Source organism: Camelus dromedarius, chromosome 3 (assembly GCF_036321535.1).
Source record: "Camelus dromedarius isolate mCamDro1 chromosome 3, mCamDro1.pat, whole genome shotgun sequence".
Classification (NCBI taxonomy): Eukaryota; Metazoa; Chordata; class Mammalia; order Artiodactyla; family Camelidae; genus Camelus; species Camelus dromedarius.
The window spans coordinates 63,779,503-63,800,333 of NC_087438.1; the positions used below are offsets into that span (position 1 = coordinate 63,779,503).

Here is a 20,831-nt window from a genome sequence, read left to right on the forward strand (position 1 = left end):
ATAGTTTTCACTGAAAACTACAAAGGTATGGGAAAAGAAACATTTTAACTAATCCAAAATATAAAGAAAATATTTATACTTCTGTGCAAAATAAATTACATGTATAGGCTCCTAGGCTGAAATCATATTATCGTCTTATTGGGTCGTCCTGGGGTGTATGTGTATGTGCGTATGCATGTGTGTGTTAAGTAATAAGCAACTGAGACCAAAGCAAGATGGTGCCAAAATAACTGGCTGAAAAGCAAAAAATTCAATCATGACAGTTTTACTTATATGTTTCCCCTGATTAGACTAGTTGATTTGGCTTGGCATTTTGTATGCATTCATTAAATTGTTGTAAACAAAGGCATAGCATTATAATGACATTCAAGTCAGTAACTTTAGCTGTTTACAATACTGAACTATTATATACACAAAGTCAAGAATATTTAAAATTTCAGACTAAAAACAACCAATTTCATCTCAGAAAAAAATTTCCATGCCTTTTGCAAATGTTTACTATGGAAAAACAGCATTTAGAAACTATACTTTGTGTAATTCAGATATATCTATATATTCATGTACATCCTATATATAAAAGATATATATCCTTTTCCTCCAACTATATCCCCCAAATCCCCAACAGTATTACCTGTTTTTGAGCAGCACACTGAAGGTCATCTTATCCAGTCCCAGATAATTTGGCAGCAAGTTTGACCAATTCCAGTTCCATTTTGTGATGGCTGACTGTTGATAAATGAGAAGATGCTATTGTTAGTTATTAATCAGAGTTAATATGATCAGTAAATTAAAGCTCCAGCTGTGATAGACTAACTAAGAAGGAGGGGGGTCCAGAACAAGGACTTAGACAGATAACATCAATCATGTCCACAGAAGAAGGTTTTTATTCCAATAAGACAGCAATTAATTTATAAATCCATTTGGGGATGTAGCCATTATTTATAAAAATATAAATCAATTTCTTGAGTCGTTATTCTTCCAAGTGCTAATGGAATCTGCCCAACAAGTTTCTCTGAAAGGGTGACTCTTTGAAAAACAAAGCAAAAATAACTGGCAACTTTTCCACATATCAATTTATAGGGTTTTTTTTTTTTGAACACCCAGAGTTTTTTGATTAAAAAAAAAACTTAGAAGTGCTATGGCTCAAATTACAAGACACAGCTTAATTTGAGTGTGATATTAATATTGTCAGTTAAGAAAATGCTTTACAGGGGAACTTACAAGGACCTGTAAATGATTAACATAAATAATTCTTTTTTCTCATTTAATAGATAATTTCACAACAAAGGAAGGAGAAAAATTACTGTGAAAGATAACCTCATAATTCAGAACTGAATACAACATGCCATTTATTTAAATGAAGTGAGGAGAATTTAACAGCTACAATGATTATCTACGGTTGGAGGAATCTAATGTACAACACAGGAAGGCAGCCAGTAAACTCAAAATTTTTAGACAAAATGTTTGCTTTTAAAGTATTATAGATGTTTATGCCCCTTCAAACTAAATAGTTTTCATAATAAGAGTGCAGGCCAATGTTTAAAATCCAACAAGAACTGTGCCCTGTCACCTGCTGATTAATGGAGCACTGCAATCCTGTCATAGAGCAGGAGAATTCTGCCCCGGGTTGTCAGCATCTGAAGGTCTTACTCTACTACACTATTGATGAATGCAGACTCAGGCTGTAACAGGCATGGTAAAATTATTATCTGCATCCCGAATTAGGCCATTGTTTTAATTCTTATTTTCGTCAGAGCTCTAGGTCAAGCAATCCTTCTCTTCTGCCCTGTTAGTTCAAACACTGTCAGAAGGCTTCTGGGAAAAGGCACCATAAGAATGAACAAAGCAAGAGCAACTTTAGGTTTCAAGCACTTTGGCATAAAGTTGAGCTTTTTAATGTAACTACGAAACATGCAGCTTATACAATGGCATAATCTGACATTAAAAAATGTGTGGTGTTTATCACATTGACTTTATTCCAAATGACTGACTTTAGGATTTAACAAATTCATTGTAAATTCAGGAATGTTTTTAGGGTTACAAAACCTCAGAGTTACCTCATGCCGCTTAAAATAGGAGCTCAATGCTCTATTTATAATTAATTTAAAACTTCCATAATTTACTTGGCAAATTATATAAATTCATATAGATTGCAAGGTGTTTTGTGAGTATGTATATTGGGGGGTGGCCGGGGACGAGAAGGCTGAGAAAAGCTGCCTTGTCTCGGGCCTTCCACAGACATAGCTGAGCAGATCCTCCCTCCCCCTACAGTGAACTGACCTGGTCAGAAGTTAAATTTTATAGACTGAACATACGAATCAGTTTGATAAACAGAAAGAAAGTAAAATAACTTCCCCAAAGTCAATTTGTGCAGACCACACAAACAAGACCTCTTGCTTCCCAGAGAAAAAAGCTTATGAGTAAATATTCAAACACAAAACCCCCAGTTTTAATTAAATTTACTATTTAATTTCCACATACCTGATCTAGCATGTTTTCACTAAACACCCTGTACACATGGAAAGGGTTAAAGGCAGAGGGCTGATCTTCCATGCTCCTCAAGGTTGTCCTTAAAGGTCGGATGGGTAAAGGCTTTTGCTCTGAACCAGTCATAGAAAACAGCTGTTCTTTTAAATATTCCTTCAAGGGGAAAAAACAAATTACAAGTTGTGATGGTAGGAAGCATATATTCTCTTTAAAAATAAACTGGTCAATATTTAAATGTACCCTTTCAGCACATTTGCTAGATTCCAGTGTATTACTTGCCATAGGACAGAATACCTTTTCAGAAGAAACATAGAGGACATAGCAATTAGGATTGCAATAAACCCAGCAAAAACAGGTTCACCTAATAGATAGGACAGATTAGAAAACCATCTAACAAATTCTCACAGAATGAATGTACACTTGATATAACAGAATCTTTTTAATAGGCATCATCTTGTCATCGGTTCACATGTAAACATGTCTGGTTACCAAAGCTTAACTTAGGTGCGTGACTACTCACAGTACAAGACTACTCGCTCATTCATTAAGTGTAGCTGCTACCTGCCCCAGCCTCAGCAGAGTGCTAAATACTCTGATGATTCACTACAAGCAGTGCACTCTAGGAAGAATTAATTACAGTGTGAGCTCCTAAACTCTAGTTTCCTGCTGTGGACTGAAAAATATGACGGTTCAATAGAAGTTCAAAATATGTAATTTTAATTTTACCCCAACTGCCAGAGACAGCTTAGGGAAAAAAAAAAATGTCAATCTACTGCATTATATCTCATTTTCCATCCACAAATAAAAAGGTGAATAACCCGAATTTACTTTTACAAGATTCCTTCTGGAAAGTGATAAACTTAAATGACTTAAAAGTTTCCCACAAACTATCAGTATAATTAATATTATACTATTAATATAACAGAAATGTTCTCCTGATTTTTACTATGTCACAATATAATTTTTTCTTCAAGGCTAGGGTTAGGACTTAGGTTCAGATTGTTAGAGCTGAAAAGGACGTCAAGGGTCATATGGAAAACCCTTGCTACTCAAAGCCTGGGGCGTGGACCAGCTGAATGAGCCTCACCTGGGAGCATGTTAGAAAAGCAGACCCTCAGCCCCTACCCCAAGATAAGGATCTGCCTGTTAACAAGACTTCCCAGGAGACTGGTAGGTACGGGAAAGTTTGAGAACCTCTGGCCCACACCATGTTCAGTAGTTGCCTCTGAAAGGTTAGGAGACAAGCTTGAGGTCACAGGGGAGACTGGTAGAGTCAAAGAGAAGCCAAACCTCTGGTCTCAGCTCCCTGACAGTTTCCCTGTGTCTCTGTAACTTCATGACTAGAGAACACCCATTGTATTCACCACAGGAGGCAAATTTCAGATCCTAAAACGTACAAATCAAAAGAAACCACTGCTTAAGCTAACATTTCTTAAACTTGCTCATTGTGGACCTTATCTCTTTAGAATGATTAATTCTGTGGCATGTGACACACACACGTGGATTCACTAAACACTGTTAGATAATGAAAAAGCCATCAGAAAAAAACTGTATGCCTAGATTTAGATTTTTGAATATTTTTCTCTCTCATGATTTCTGAAAATAAATATTTAAAAAGGAATAAAACACCCCCCTTTCATTGAAAAACTGCTTTGTTTTAGCTAATAACAATCTCTCACTGATTTCCCCTTACGTGGCTATAGCTGGGCTTTTTTTGTTTCCACAATTCAAAAAAGGGAAAGAAGTCCGTTCCAATTTGTGAACACAGTGAATGGCATTTTCTCCCTTGTGGATTTCTCTGACCTCTCTGTTATACTGACACTTGTCACTGCCCCTTCTTAAAAGCCCCAGATTTTCTGTGGCACCACTTTAACCAGACTTACTGCTAATGTGATCTGTTTCTTTAGAAGCAACACATTCTTCTTTGAACATCCTTTCTTGAGCACACTCCTTACAGTAACATCAAAGCTTATTCCTCTACCCGTAATCACTTCTCTGTTGCTCTCCACTGAAAAAATCCACCAGTCTTATGAGTTCGACTACCATCCTCATTTAAAGTCACCAAGTCTACAGTCACAGCCTCTCTCATCTGTGCTCATGGCCAGGATTCAACCACCATTTGGACTTCAGGGCTTGGACACTATCTCAAAAGACAAACATTTAAAAAATTCATTTTCTCTCATTAATTCCCTGTCTCTCAACCCAGGCACACCTATTCTTCCACTCACCCAGGCCAGTATCTGTAATTATGTTTTTGAGTAATATTTAGCAGCACACCTGAAAGCGCTAAAAAAAGACTCAGCATTACTCATCAAACGAAGAAACATCACAGTGCAATTTCACCTACAGGATAACAATGCCTCACAGTATAAAAGCGGCCGTAAGTACGACACTAGTCACTCAGTCACCCTCGTGTTGGTGTTTGTTTATTGCCTGTGTTATTTAAGCTGTCACAAGGCAGAGGCCTGGCTACTTCCCTTGGTTCTAGCCTCACCTCACAATATTCCCCTTACCTAGCAGCACCGTGTCTCACTCAGCACAATAAACCACCAACTACTTAGTTTGACTTCCTATCTGACAGACGTTTTGAAAACAGCAAGCATACTCAGTTGTTATGAAAGAAAAATTGTAACTTTGAATTTAATCAAAATGTGTCCCAGCAGAGAGTCTTAGGTCCATCAGATCTCAGAGCATACCTGTTCCGAAGCTCAGAGTTCCACAAGTTCTCCGAGGGAAAAAACCGCCTCTGAATTTCCTGAATACCAGAGGTGGCTGATGGCCAACAAATAGCCAGCCTGATTTTTGTTGATTTTGCTTATTGGTGATTACCAATCTTTCCCGAGTTACGGAACTTTGAAAGAGAGGGCTATTCTATCAGTTCGGCAGCGTATACCAGCCATCGCTGTGCTCAGAAGGAGGCTGACGCCATTTTACTAAGGCTTTCTGGGTAATCTTACTATAACATCTGTGCCTCATTTACTACAATTACTTTGTCAATCTAGGTGGCCAGGTGGACATGCCAATGAAGACCATGACTTCGCAGTGGAGGCCTTTCAATTAGCCTTAAAACCACGGGTTCCTGCATTCCCCAAATGGAAAACTTTAAAAAAAAACCAAGAGAGATCATTAGCAAGAGTGAATAGGTTGTGTTACTGTTGGAACAAGACCACTTCTCATAGCTACAAAGCCCGCGCATCCTTCGCAGGTGATCCCTGAGTACATTGTTACGTCACCTGTTTACTGACTGGTTGGTCACCTCTCAAAAAGCCGAAAAACAAGATTTACTTGAAGTAACTTTCACATAGATAATAGCGGGGAAAACATTTACATAACTGAGTTGTAAATGCTGTGGTAGAGTTTAATCCACCCTCGGAAATTTATGGTTTTTAAGGCCTACCTCATTGAGATAAAACACTGTATCGTAACATTATTCATATTATACCCTTTTTATTATTCCTAAAAATGCATTCATGTGTTTGCGAATATAAACATAATTCTAATTCACATTAGATGTCACACACAAATCCAGATACCTATTATCAAATTAAAAACCTGAGTAAGTTAGCAAACTTGTATCATTTCAATAACTGAGATACCCACTCTACATTTTTGCTAAAACAGCCAGAAACATGCAAGGTCAGAGGCCTAACCCAGCAGAGAGGTGGACAAGCATAATGTTGGTTCTAATCAGTGTCCATGCATTAATGCATTTTCTTGGCTTAATCTAGTTGCTCTCGAATATAGTTCAATATTCTTCCGAAGTTCCTCTTTAGGTAAGAAATCTTCAGCTTCACCAACGCCAGTGTGATGTCTACAAGGGAAGAGCTACATCTCCCTTCAGAAAATGCTTCATCTCACAAACACCAGATTTTCACATCAGCTTAACGGTCACAAATACACAATTCCCAAACTACACCTCTAGTCTGTACAATTCAGAACCAAACTGACTTTATGAGCCGTGTTATTGTTTAAACCATATAAATAAAACCTACATTGTTTCGGTGAAGCTTCTGCTGTACAAATGCAGCACAGCCGGGGCTGAATAGATTCTATTAATAATGCAATATTGAGTTTGGTATTGACTTTAAGAAGTATTATCACCTCCTTGACTAACCCTTAGCTGCCAGCAGACGCTGCCTCAGGCCAGTACACACCTAATTGCTTGGTAAAAAGGCCGTTTCCCTACCTCATTGAGCCGCATGATGTGATAAATTTGCCTTAGGTACTCGCTGCCACCTGGTTTGTGGCAGACATCCAGGACCATCATGTTTATTTTCTGCTCAGTCAGTTCAAGAGCAGTCTCTCCTTCTTCTACGGCTGTGCTTTTCTCTATTGTCATAAATGCACTAAATACAAAGAAAGCATGTAAGTATCAGTGGCAGAGAATTGTAAAGATGGAAAATAATCAAAGAGATTGAGTGTGGAGAGTCGATGTGAATCTCACATTCAAAGCACCCATAAAGACTTTGCTCAAGTAGGTAAGCCTTCCCAAACGGCTGCAGCTCACATAAACAGTGCCTTAGAACTAAGCACCTGAAAGCATTTTAAAAAACTGAATCGTCCCTTTTAAAACATTTCTTTATTGCATTTATACTCCTACGTATAAAACATTTTCCCATTACTGCAATTGTTGAAATTGCTACAGTCATGGGATGAAAACAAAACATCTCTTTTTAAGAACATGTAAGAAATAATTTGTATTTTCTCTTTGAGGATAAAAAGTATCTTTGAGGCCAGAAATAGCTTTGGTATTCTGTCTTTTGTCGAGAACTCTTTACACCTGTCTGAGAACACATTAAAGACGAATTAAAGTGCCAAAAGGGGAGACCACTATGCTAACTACAGGCCGGGCGCTTCCTGCAGGAGTGCTTACCACTGCGCATTTGAAATTGGCCTTTGACACTTGTTGCCTTTTAAATATATATGACCCTCCTGTTTCTTCTAGGTTAACAGATACTCAGCAAAAGTCACCACCCTGCTTCTTATTCTTTCAGGAAAAGGGTCTATTACAACCACACTAGGAACGTGCAAATTATACATGTGAAATGTTTGTTTTATAGGAACTCATATGCTTATTATTGATTTTAAACATTATGTACATAGTAATAATGGATGACATAATTTTTTAAAATTCTTGAGCCATACCAGTGCAACATAAATCATGATATTCAACTTACATCATCTATATTCCACACTAATTTCCTTATTACAATTGCTATTGGGATCATATTAGGCTTTGCAGTCTAAGTCTTAAGAAAACGCCTGGTTTTCCACTGTTTCCCAGGCTAAATGAAATTTACTGTGGTGTAATCAGCTCTATACTGCAGTTCATTACTGAGATTTTGCCATGATTATAAAATTAGTTCTGCTAAGAGTCAGTGCCGCTGACCTGAAGACTGAACCAAATGATAGCCAGCTGCTGGACATTAACTTTTATATTGCTTCCACATGTAGCTTCAAAACATTCTTTAAAAAAAAAAGAACTTTTCAATTATATAAGTCTTGCTAAGAAATAAAGTAAATCGTACTCTTAGAAACATTCATTAGCTGGAGTAAATCTTTAAACAAACAAAAAAGACCCTGTTGCAACGAAAGAAGTTTGTAAATATATTTTTTGAAGCTGCATACAGGCGGCAAGCAAAATTTCTTGTCAGATTTTGTAGAGGCTGGCAGTGAAAAAGTTGAGGCCCTCTGACAAAGGAGTGTCTCAGTGTCAGCTCCTGAGTTGTATCCTTTCCTGTCCATCACTGTGCAGGTGAAGCAAATGATTGGATTCAGTCAATGCTATGATTAATGAGTTCCTCTCTGGATTTGGGACTGCCTATCAATCATGTCATTAGGGAGAATGTGCCCTGAAAGAGGCAGACCTTAGCCAAGGAATAACTGCATTAATCTTAATCTGTATATGCACCCAGCCAGCCAAGTCAGGGTCACCATGATGAAAAACAATAATCTTCAACTCGACAAATTACTTTGCAAAGACAGACATTTCTTTACTTTTTGGGCTGTGTGTTCTCCAGAATCTAAGTTGACTGTTTACAGCTTGAGTGTTACTACAAAGTGAAGGTTATTTTAATGAATAGTAATGCTTTCAGACAGCACTGCTTATAGCTGCCACCTTTCCACTGCAGTTATTCTCACAATTTCCATAAAATCAAAGTTAAATCTGGATGCAAGTGAAAGAAGTCTATCTAAATGATATTGTGTCGTTCTAAGGTAATCTTCATGAGGAATTAAGATTTCATTTATCTTAAAAGAACTATTTTAATTTAAATGCTTATATGCTCATACTTCAAAAAAAAATATGGTAAAGGCAAAGCAACCCTCCCCCTATATATAGACATCATGGTTTAAAATACGTTTTCCCCATGGTATAGATCTGTGAACGAAATAATCATCAATTTGTGAGAAATGCATAGAGGTAGAAGTCCATGTGTATCTTAGGTAATCAACTTGAAATCAAAATCGAGATGAAACATCTCTGTAGCACCCAAATTCATAAGAGATTACCTAAAGTGACTTTGTAGGTCAATTTTAACTCTTTTTCAAATAAATGAAATAATTTTAAATCTGCATTTTTGTATATTGGTATTATTTAAGAAATTGAGAAACACATAGCGTTATGCTAATTACAAGTTACATAATATGCATTCAAGATCTCTGAGGGCTGTAAAACATTTTTAAAAATCAGCAATTCTTTATTTTGGGTACATGTTGCAATGGACAGCTAATCAGCCAAATATCTGCTAGACAATTTCCGACTATAGGAGATGCCGGATGTGTTGGTGCTGCTTATTAAAAACTAAAATCAGCTTTTAAGGAAAAATTTTTACTTATGAATTCTGGTAGGTAGCCCCAGGTATATTCAAGATATTACTTTAAACTGATCTTATTGATGGAGAAGCTCCTAATTCATCAGTATCGTCAATTTAACTTTATAACTATAATCAGATCCACTGCTTTTACTCTTCTTCTCTCTCCCTTTTATACCCACTGCCATGGATAATGACATGCGGCCTTAATCTTTTAGTCTTTGAATTAAAGCGTGTAAATTGGTATGGAATGCAAATGTAAAGATTAAGAAGGTCACTGTCAATGCTGCTAAGCATTCTCCTGACTGCTATTGTTATTCCTACCCATGGGATGCCCCAGAAGGAAGTTTCTAGAAGTCAGGACGACAAGACCAGGAAAATCACATTTCCCCATTTGGATGAATGTAAAGTCTTAACAAATGAATGTAAACCAGTAAAGAGTATTTGCTACCTAAACAGTGAGTACAACATATTTTAATAGTTCATAAATAACGAATGCTTACTAGTTCTAAGGTTGATGTTAAGAACTTTACAAATGTTATTCCATTTTTCAAAACCATTCTCCCAGCTTGGTGTCATCCCTGAAAATGAGGCTTTGAGAGCTTCCATAACTTTCACAAGACGGCCCACTTACGAGGGATTTGTATTTCTCCATCTGATTTCAAAGCCTGAGCTCTTGATTAGTGCCATGTACTAGGAAAAGTAACAACTTTTAGTCATTGCAGGCAGAAAGTTATAATAGTATCTTCTAGCAACATGAATATATTTTGAAAGAATGGGGGACAGTGTGTGTAAGTGGTGTTAAAAAAAAAAACAAACCCGAGGCTGCCTTAGTGATCTGTAGGCCATATGAGCCAAAACTCCTTTATCAATATCATGCAATTCTATACTGAAGACTAATTTTAAGACAGGAGGACTCCATGTACATATTTAAATTCATCAGGGGCCCTTAAAGATCTTTCACAATACCACAAATCACTTGGTTCTCGGTGACAAACCTATGAGAGGGCTGACATTTTCATAGAGAAACAGCTGGGTGTGTTTATAGCTTGAGTGTGATATGCCCCAGTCGCCCTCTGGGATTCTTACGTTACCAGATGAAAAATGTGTACCTTTTTGACAATCAGGTACACAGAGAGCAATAAAGAGCCTTCATATCCATTAATTCCTTCTTAATTTAATCTCCATGCCCAATCCATTTGCAAAAAGCTCCAGGCTATCCACTAGATACCTGTTTGCACACTGAAAAGGAGTGAAACCAAATTCTCCTGGATTTAACTACTACCCTTTTAATCAGAAACCTTAAGACGGTGACTAAACAAGTATAATGTTCCAGTGTATCAGTGGGGTTCAAATTTTAATAAGACAAGGAACGTTTAACAATCCAGTTTTTAATGGAATATTTATCTTTTTCTGTATTCATCAAAGTTCCCGTGAAGTTATCAGCAAAACGATAGCACTGCTGCCTATCTGACAGTACTTTGTTGTGGTGGTTGTTTATTGGTGATTTTGTTTTTGTGCATGTATTTGCTGAAATTCGGTCAAAGAAAAACATCACCTTACCATTCGGTGCTCAGTTTCCTTGCTTTCAAAAATTGGCATTCAATCCAGTTGGGTTTCTGCTGCTCAATGCTCCGTAGGACCTTCTGGGTCATTTGATGAGGGTTGGTTGTCTGCTCTCCCATGATGCTTTCCAAACACGCACAGATTAGACTGAGTTTGTCTTTACTCCAGCTGTCAAGGGAGGCACCTGTTAAAAGTTCCACAGTGTTTCCATCCTCAAATATCCGACATATAATTACAATCAAGTTCCAGACAAGCAGGCCAGCTTTCTTCAATTCAAAAAAGTTTTCTGACATTTTTCTCTCAGACAGAAAAAAGAAGTATTTAATTGGGGGAGGCAAACATGCAATCACTGTAGGTAACTCGCTGATTACAATAGACACCGCCTGAGCCACAAGCCTTGTGACGCCTGGGGAAGAAAAGAAAGAAAAGGTATGATTAATATTAGCATCTGCATTCCCTCACTGTGTTGTTTTGAGTGTTGTGTGGGGATGTCTAATTTCTGTGGAGAAAATTGTCGGGAGGAGCAAGTGCCTGACATATTCTGACAGAACTCTACAGCGGTCCTCAGCAGTGCTGCCTAAAATTCCCCAAGTCCCCAAACTTTCTTTTTTCTCCCACAAATGAAGATTGGAAAATTCAGAATCATTACTTAAATTTTCATCTATTAAGGCTGCAGCCTTAAAGGGTCCAATGTCTTCCTAATGAACAAATTCAAAGGCACTCCTGCTGGACCTCGTTGTGGTCATTGGTCCTTCCTCAAGCCTTTCTCCTCCCCTCACTGGAATCCATGACAGAATCATTCCAGCTCTTGTTGGAACTGGCTCCTCTTTTTTTAATTCTTAATCCAAATGTCGCCTCTTCCGAGAGGCTCCCCTCACCATCCCATCTAAAGCAGTCCTTTCAGGCCCCTCCCAGCCCAGCCCCCAGGCCCTCCCTGTCATTAGACCCCATTGTGTTGCCTTTATTACAGCACTTACCACCACCTAACAATAATCGCCTTTGTTTGTTCGTTATCTATCTCCACCCACTAGAATATAAGCTCTAGGAAGGCACTGCTGCATCCCAAGCACTTAGCCCCTCATCTGTAACAGTTGTTCATTTAAATATTTGTTGAATAAAAGAATCAACAAACTGGTTCATGTTTACTTCTATTACTCTCCTTTGCTTCTTTGTGTCCTGTGCTAGTTCCACTTCTACTAACCCCTCTTAAACGTATTTGCTAAGGAGTCCTTGACCTAGTGACATAATTCTACTCTCCCTGACTTGGGGTCATTTCTCTGAAGGATTTATTGATCCTCCCTCTCTAGATCAGAGTTTCTCAACATTGGCACCATTGACACTTGGGGCCGGGTAATTCCTTGTAAGGAGCTGACCTGTGCAGTGTGGGATGTTTTAGTGGAATTTCTGTCCTACATTCATTAGATGCCAGTGGCGTCTTCCTCATTTGTGATGAACACAAATATCTCTAAAGCATTGCCAAATGTCCCCTAGCTTCCTAGTTGAGAGCACTCTTCTAAATGATTCTAGAATCTTCAGTCTTGGCCTTTCTCAAGGATAGCAATCCTACAACTCCAGCTCCCTGATAGGCACTTCCCTTCTCTGTCCTAGTCATCATTAACTGAAACCATAACTAAAACCAAATTCAGTTTTCCTCCCAGACTGCCTTGGCCCTCCCAACCCTCCCTCCCTCCTCTCCTCACATTGTCCTTCCCTCCATTCCGTCCTTTTAAATCTTAAATATTCCTGTTGACCCTGCATACCAGACCAGGGATAAATCCTCCTACTCCCTCATCTCTGATATCCAGTTTTACCGCACTGTGACCATGGCGACGACCTGCTCAAGCCCTTCCTCAAAATGGCATCTGGACTACAGCAGTACTCTCCTAGCTCACCTCCCTGCTCCAGACTGTGCCCAACTCCCCTCCTGAACTGTAAAGCCAGATTCCTATGCTATGGACTTTATTATCTAACTTCCCTGTTACAATTGTCTTAGCTGTTTTTCCGCTGTTATGAGATCAGCCTCCGGAGCATCACTGTCAAAACACTCCACAGTCTTGCCTCAGCCAGTTTCTGTGAAACTTCTCTTTGTTTTATCCTCTTTGCTTACATGGAACACACTCTCTCTTCATGGGTCATTCATATATATTCTTCAACTCTTGATTCAAAGTTCTTTCCTCCAACGAATTTATTTGAACATGGTATCCGTACGACTGTTTGGTAATTAGGTCACGTTTGGCAACATGTGTCAAGTTTATCTTCTGTATTATCATCTATTATTCTTTATGTTATATTGTTATTGATGTATTCATGAGTTGTCTTTACAACTAGACTAAAAGTTCCTCAAGAGCATGCAAAAAAATCTCCTCATTCCTCAAGTATCCCACAAAGCCAGACACTGTGTTTCAATCCACTATATACATGGTTGAATTTGAACACTGGGACTGAGTGAAAAATCAAAAGAAGGTAGCTTTGAGTTCTTCAGGAAAACTTTTTTTTTTTTTTTTTTACTGTTTTTGCTGAACAAAAATAACGAAACAATGTGAAAGATTTTTCAAGATATCTGTGACATTTAAAGAAGTCACTCTGCTCTAAAAAAGTGCAAAGTTCTTGGAAAACATATGTCTAGCCAAGTGATTCCTCAGAATCTCATGGCAATTTAGGAATCATTTTCTAAATTAACTGGAGTAGTCTTTATAAGTTTGTAAAAAATGGGCCCAACATATATTCAATGATCTCATACAATTGTTGTATTAAATAATATAATAAATGTTAAAACACCTAGATCTGTACTTGGTAAAAATAGTTCCTCAATAAATTTTTTTAAATTCAAATGCGTATGTTTAGATGAGGGTTAAAATATAGATGAAGCAAATTGAGAAACCACTCTTCTTAGTATTCTTAAATTATCTTAAATTTTTTACTGTTCTGTATGTGTTTGTGTCTCATATTCCCTATTCTACTGTTGGGTATTTGAGTTAAAAGATTATATCTTACCTTCTGTTAATCCTAAAGAGGGCTTAACTGCACATACTGAGTAAACATTTGACAATCTAAATTGATATCAGGTAAAGATTACCAATTCTCTTCACACCTGCACTTCTACTGATATTTATAAAATCTGAGGATTGCAGGTACTCAAATCCCCAACTACTTTATTAAAGCTTAAGGCAAATTCCATTTAGAACATTCAGGCTGATGACAAATCCATTCTACTAATCACAGAATCTCTGAGTCTATGATGATGTTAACAACACACCAGGGAGGGATCTTTTAAGAATGCCACATACTCATTTTTCTGTCTTTATTTAAGTAAGTTGAATTCTGTCTAAGTCATATACATGTAATATATTGTAAGAGCTGTCCCAATTTCAGAGCTGATAAAGTGTGAAAAGATGTCTCTGAATGAATGCAATAAGAGATGTATAGTTATATATTTATCATTTTTTCCTTCCTATGCATGTACTAGTGACTGTAATAATATGTTTTGTGGATTATAAAACATTCAGAAAGGAAATTTATAATAAACTCGATAAATACAAATAATATCTTATAATTAATTTTAATTATTTATTAATCATACAATTAATAATGGTAATTTATTATATAATAAATTCTAATTGTATTTAAATTTTAATTAATTAACATAATTAAATTTTTATAATTAAATTTTGTTTATTAATGGCATATAATGTTAATAATAAATTATTGAGTTCAGATAATATGATTTAATATGCTTTATTATTTTAAAATCTGGGCTTTAACAGTTTATGATACATTGATTCAAATGACAGGTTATAAGTTTAGTTTGTTTCAATACTTGGTTTTAATGGGTGTCAGGGGGGAAAAGCCACTCCATGAACATACATAGATCCACATGGAACAAGTGTATCGTTAACCATGCTTGTGAAATCATGACACTTGTTTTTCAGTCTCAACTATCAAAGGCAAAGGCTGTTTTTGAAATTTGACTAATAAATATTCATCATTCATATGTCAATTAGTTGTTCTTGCAGATAAAGGGAATAATACTTCATTTTTGTATTTTTAAGAAAAATGTTCAAAAATCACTGAAACTCTTATTTGGAATATTTTAAGTCATCTTAGAAAATTCTACTTATAAGTTCTTAAAGGTGCACCTATGATATTTTCGTAAGTGATACTGGTTTTTATAAAAACTATTATTTCTGATTTTTATAAAATAAATGATCTTAGTGTCTTCCAGTAGCACTTTGGTGTATTTCTGACATTGCTTTTTCTCAACAATCCGCATGTGAATGGCACCACAAATACATTTTCCTTGTGGTTGTTTCCTCTCTAGAATCCATTGTTTCAGTTAAAACAATTACTTCAGCTATTTTCCCATAAGGCATTTTTTTATTTAAAAACTAAATTATTGGTAAGAAAATGTATTCTCTGGTATAACTTTCATTTAATTGTTGGTCAAAGAAACAAAACAAACAGTTCTTTGTGTATTTGCTCTTTGACACAGAAGGTTGCAAATACCTAAGCTGAACTACATCAGAAACATCTGAACTTCCATTCAACTCTTCAGTAAATCTCCTACACTGTATAATTTATTGTACTATTTATTTGTTTAAATCTTCATTGTTTTGTATGTACCAGTATTTGCTGACAAAGAAATAGAGAAATGCATTTTAGCTGGTCAGCATAGTGTTTTCCATGATCCATCATTTTCACTGTGTCAGGAAGGACAAATGTTCCCTTAAGCTAGTGACTATTTGTCTTGTATTAAGTTAGAATCCTCAAAAAAAAAAAAAAAAAAAAGGCCTCTAAACATTTTTCATCATTTAGATGAATTTTGCAATGTACTGAATTAAATATCATTAGACTTAAAACATTGCTGAAAACGATTATAGAGGTTTATCTTCATGTTTTGGATGCTTAGTTTTGAAACTTTTTGCTAATCAAGATGACTTCAAACTATCTTTAGCTAATATTTCAAGACACAATATTCATTTAGGAGGAATTCATGTTTAACAACAATGTATGCGAAGCTGTATTTCAAATAGTTTTCCCACACATTTCCCTTTTAAAAATTTTTTTTGTCCAAATCTGATCAGATTATTGTTGTTCTACCTTATAATATGGCTGAGGAACAGCTCTTGTTAGAAATATTTCTAAGTGTGAACTTTTTCACTGTGTCAGTATTTACTCTTCCTTGTATTCCCAGTAATAGTTTTAAACTGCAGTTGATTTGTTGATTTACAGGACTATGTTAAAACCACTGTGTGTTTTGTGAGGATTAATTCTGTTAAAACTAGATGGCGAAATATAAAGGACAACCTTAATTGATTACTGAATGCTGAAAGCTAACAAAGGAGTGAGGTTACCCTGCTCAGCCCCTCCCCAACAATGTTTCCAGCACATGACTGGCTCACTCACAGATCAAGGGAAAGTTCCAGTGACAACCTCTGCATGAAATTTTAGCAGTTTTGACTTCTTTCTTCCCACACACCAAAGAATTGTCTTGTACCTGTCTGGAAACAGACTAGTCTTCAGGCACCAAGACGGGATACCTTATTCACAGTTTATCTGGGGCCTCAACACTAGTGCCAGGTATGTAGTAGTAAGTTACTTAGTAAATATCTATTGAATGAATAAGTGACTTAATGTCTGGCAGGTACATATTATGTGTCTTGTATACATTGTAGTGAAAATAAATGTTGAGCTCTGTCAGTTTAGAAGAGGATAGACATGAAAAACAATGATCTCCTATTGTCATAACCACCTGGCTTTATAAAGTTACTTTCCTCCACCACTTTATTTTATGTGTTTATGTGATTTGACACTCCTTCATGGCTAAGTTGTACTTCTACTCATAGTGATAATTTTATGATGAGCATCATATAATATGGAAAACCACAAGAACTGGTATCTACAAAGCAAGCATTTGGGGGGAAACAGAGGCTCTTGGAATTGTTATGGAAGAGTTCCAAAATGCTTGTGAAAAAAAAAAAGATGTTCATGAATTTGACAACTTGAAAGTCATAAGCAAAGTTCTACTCATATGACATGATATGTAAACTACAGATCCTGACTCCCGTGTTGCTCAAAATCTATGAAATACCCAAAACCTATAAAGAGAGATGGCAACAACTCAGATGAGGAAGAATCTAAGTAATGAAAAGCTGACATTTTCCCATTTCAATTAAATGGCTTTACTAGAGTCAGAGGCAGTTTAATAGGGCTTGGACAGAATTAAAGCATTACTATGAAAGGTCAAAGATAGATAATTGATTTGAGTCTCTTATATCAGGTTGCCGGATAAGAGGCACATTATTTAGGATCTCCATGGAGAAGAATAAAAGAAAGGCTAGTCCCCGCAATTGATCTTAGTAGGTTCAGCTGGAGTATTTTACTCTTGAACGTTTCCTCAAAGTTAGTGAAAAAATAGTCTTCTTTAAAGATGAAAATAAAAGCGAAAAGCTTTATTTGAAAAATCCTAGGGGGCTGGGTATAGCTCAGTGGTAGGATGCATGCCTAGCATGCACAAGGTCCTGGGTTCAATCCCTAGTACCTCTATTAAAAAAACAAAAAACCAAAAATAACAAAAAAACCTGACTACCCTCCCAAAAAAGACAAGTAATAAATTATTTATTTATTTATTTATTTATTTATTTATTTATTTATTTATTTATTTATTTATTTATTTATTTATTTTAATTTGTTTTCCTTTTCTTTTTTTTTTAACGGAGGTACTAGGGATTGAATACAGGACCTCTTGCATGCTAAGCACACACTCTACCACTGAGCTATACTCGCCCTAAATAATTTTTTAAAAAATAAAAAAAAATAAAAATCCTAAAGAAGATTCATGAATACAGATGGATACATAAGATACATTCAAAGGATTCTTAATTCTCAAAAGTAAAAATATCCAGGTAGGAAGAAACCATTTAAGAAGAGAGGACTTGATTAATAAAAAAATGAATAATGTAGGTATCCGGTAGTTCTTAAATACATTTGGTAGATGCATTGCTCTGAAGAGGAACAGTGCATTGAATCCAGAACCATAGGTATTGGGGGGGGGGGGGGAGAAAACCCTGTCAAGAAAGTATGTGTAGCTACTAAATGGGGTGCTATTTTTGACCTAAAAGCTACATATGTAGGTGTATTAACAGGAGAAAAGAAAGTAATAATTGGCAGTTGTAAAGGAAAAATTTCAAAAAAAGAATAAACTAAATATTAGAGCAATCTTCTTGAGAGTATGAATTTTCAATTACTCAATAGATTTAAAATCATGTGACAAATCTGTGAATGCCAACAGGAACACAAAATATCACAAAAAATTTTGAACTGTTAGTTAAGTAAAGAAGATAACCACTTGAGTTGTTCTCATTTCTAGTTTTTTTGATCATATGGCTCGTAGTAACGAAAATTAGGGATCCTAAAAATACAAGGTGGAAAGAAGACTATTACAATTTACAAATCTTACAATCTTTAGAATTTTACTTGTTCTTATATCTTAGAAAATTGCTTCTTCAGGGATGTGTTCTTAATGAAAAAGAAGTATACCTTTGCTTGATTCTTTCCTTTTGGTTTCTCTCGGGACATAATTCCATTCTTTTGGAATACTCTCACGCAGACGTTCAGGAACACGGTGCTTGTTTAGGCTTGTCTCCCCGTTTCTCCCAGAGCTCATCACAGATATTATCTGCTGTACAATGTCCTTGACAGCGTCCGTCAGTGCCAGTCTCAAGCATCGGATGACCTCTGGCTCGGATTCCATGTACGTTGAAACTTTGAAGTCAGACAACATGTTAGAGTTAGCAGAATCCGGCAATATTTTGTGCCTTGCTCAACTGGGAATTCGGCTTCTCAATAATCTAGTTTAAAGCTATGGGGAAGGAGGACTTCTTCGGGTCTAGAAATCATATAATTGATGAACTGTCCATAAACATTTTGGGGAAAAAAGTTACTGCTTGGTACTAAAAGGGAATGGTAATTAAAATTACAGTGAATGACAATATTTGCTGGTACTTTGGGGACTCTCTTGGTGAAAATATAAATTGTATGACTTTCTTAGATGGCAACTTAGTAATAATACCCAAAGCTTTAGCACTTTAATAACCTATTAACATATTTATTCCTTCTCTAGAACTTTATCCCAAGAAATTAATTATGATTATGTAAATAATATAAAGAAAAATTGGAAATAGTCTAAATGTCCAACAATTGGTGATTTGTTTAATTACCTTAGGTATATCTATCTTCGCAATAAAGCCATATGTTGATTAGTTAAAAAAAATAAAAGCAGGTTAGAAAAGAATAAGATACCTATTTTTATTAGAAAAATATATCTACATGCATATGAAAAAGAATTAAAAGGTGTACTCTACAATGTTTTATGGTGATTATCACTGACTAATGGAATTTCAGGTGATTTTCCTCTTCCTTTCTTCTTCTTCTTTTACTTTTCCTTCCCTCTGTCTCCCCCTTCCTTCCTTTCTTTCTTCCCTCCCTTCCACCATCTTGCCTTCTTCCTGTAATAATTATTACCTGTAATGATTATATATTACTTGTGTGATAAATGCAATATAAGTTTTTATTTGTTTTTTAATATGGCTGGAAAGTCCAGGGACTATCTCTTGACTCAATAGAGAAGAGCACCTATGTGATTTTTTTCCCTTCACATTTCAAGGTGATATTTCTCAAATGACAATTCATTGTTAAAACCACCATGGTGATGAAACTAAGAGATAGTCCTTTGAAAAGATAAACAAAATTGACAAACCTTGAGCCAGACTTATCAAGAAAAAATGAGAGAGGGCCCAAGTCAACAAAATCAGAAATGAACAAGGAGAAGTTATAACTGACACAAGAAAAATACAAAGAATCATAAAAGGCTACTACAAGCAACTATACACCAATGAAACAGTCTAGAAGAAATGGACGAATTCCTAGAAATGTGCACTATTCCAAAACTGAATCAGGAAGAAATAGAAAACATGAACAGACCAATTACCAGTGACATAATTCACAGGTGAATTATATTACCAAACATTTAGAGAAGAGTTAACACCTATTCTTCTCAAACTATTTCAAAAAAATTTCACAGGAAGGAAGATTTCCAAACTCATTCTGTGAGGCCATCATCACCCTGATACCAAAGCCAGACAAAGACATCACACACACACAAAAAAAATTAAAGGGCAATATCACTGATAGACATAGATGGAAAAATCCTCAACAAAATAATAGCAAACCAAATCCAGTAATACATTAAAAGGATCATACACCATGATCAAGTGGGATTTATCTGAAGGATGCAAGGATTTTTAAATATCTACAAATCTCTTATTTCCCCTCCTTGCTTATGTTCATTTTAAGAATTTATGTATTAGATTTCTAATAATGCCATTTGCAGCAACACGGATGAACCTAGAGACTTTCATACTAAGTGAAGTAAGTCAGACAGAGAAAGACTATCATATAATATCACTCATATGTAGAATCCAAAAAAAAAAAAATACAAATTTTATTTATAAACCAGAAATAGACTCATGAACATAGAAAAACCATGGTTACCAAAGGGGAAAGAAATAGGTTGGGGGGAGGATAAATTAGGAGTTTGGGATCAACAGATACACATTACTATGTATAAATTAGATAAAGGACCTACTGTATAGCACAGGGAACTATATTTGATTTCTTGTAATAAGCTATAATGGAAAAGAATCTGAAAAAAATATGTATGTATATATATAACCGAATTGCTTTGCTGTACACCTGAAACTAACAATATAAATCAACCACATTTTAATAAAAAATAAAATTAAAAAAAGTGAGATTACATATTTCATTACCGAATCCATATGCTCATAAAGCAAATGTTTCAAAAAGGTTAGTCAAATAGAAAAAAAAAAAGAGAGAAAGAACATGGCCTATGAATCAGAAGTTCCATTTTTTTTGTTCTGATGATGAAATTTAATCAGATGACAATCT

The 20,831-nt window shown here is 35.8% G+C and overlaps 1 protein-coding gene across 3 annotated transcripts in view; it reads right to left on the bottom strand.

The window, feature by feature from the left end:
• Window positions 1–20,831, bottom strand: part of KIAA0825 (KIAA0825 ortholog) — a 352,861-nt gene that overhangs the window by 177,206 nt on the left and 154,824 nt on the right. For all 3 annotated transcript variants that reach the window (XM_031448262.2, XM_031448256.2, XM_064482439.1), the window contains 5 exons: window positions 18,402–18,626; window positions 10,863–11,271; window positions 6,674–6,833; window positions 2,482–2,640; window positions 632–726 (listed from right to left, as the gene is read on the bottom strand). In XM_031448262.2, the coding sequence (XP_031304122.1) occupies window positions 632–726; window positions 2,482–2,640; window positions 6,674–6,833; window positions 10,863–11,271; window positions 18,402–18,626 (1,048 nt within the window). The remainder of the gene's footprint in view (window positions 1–631; window positions 727–2,481; window positions 2,641–6,673; window positions 6,834–10,862; window positions 11,272–18,401; window positions 18,627–20,831) is intronic.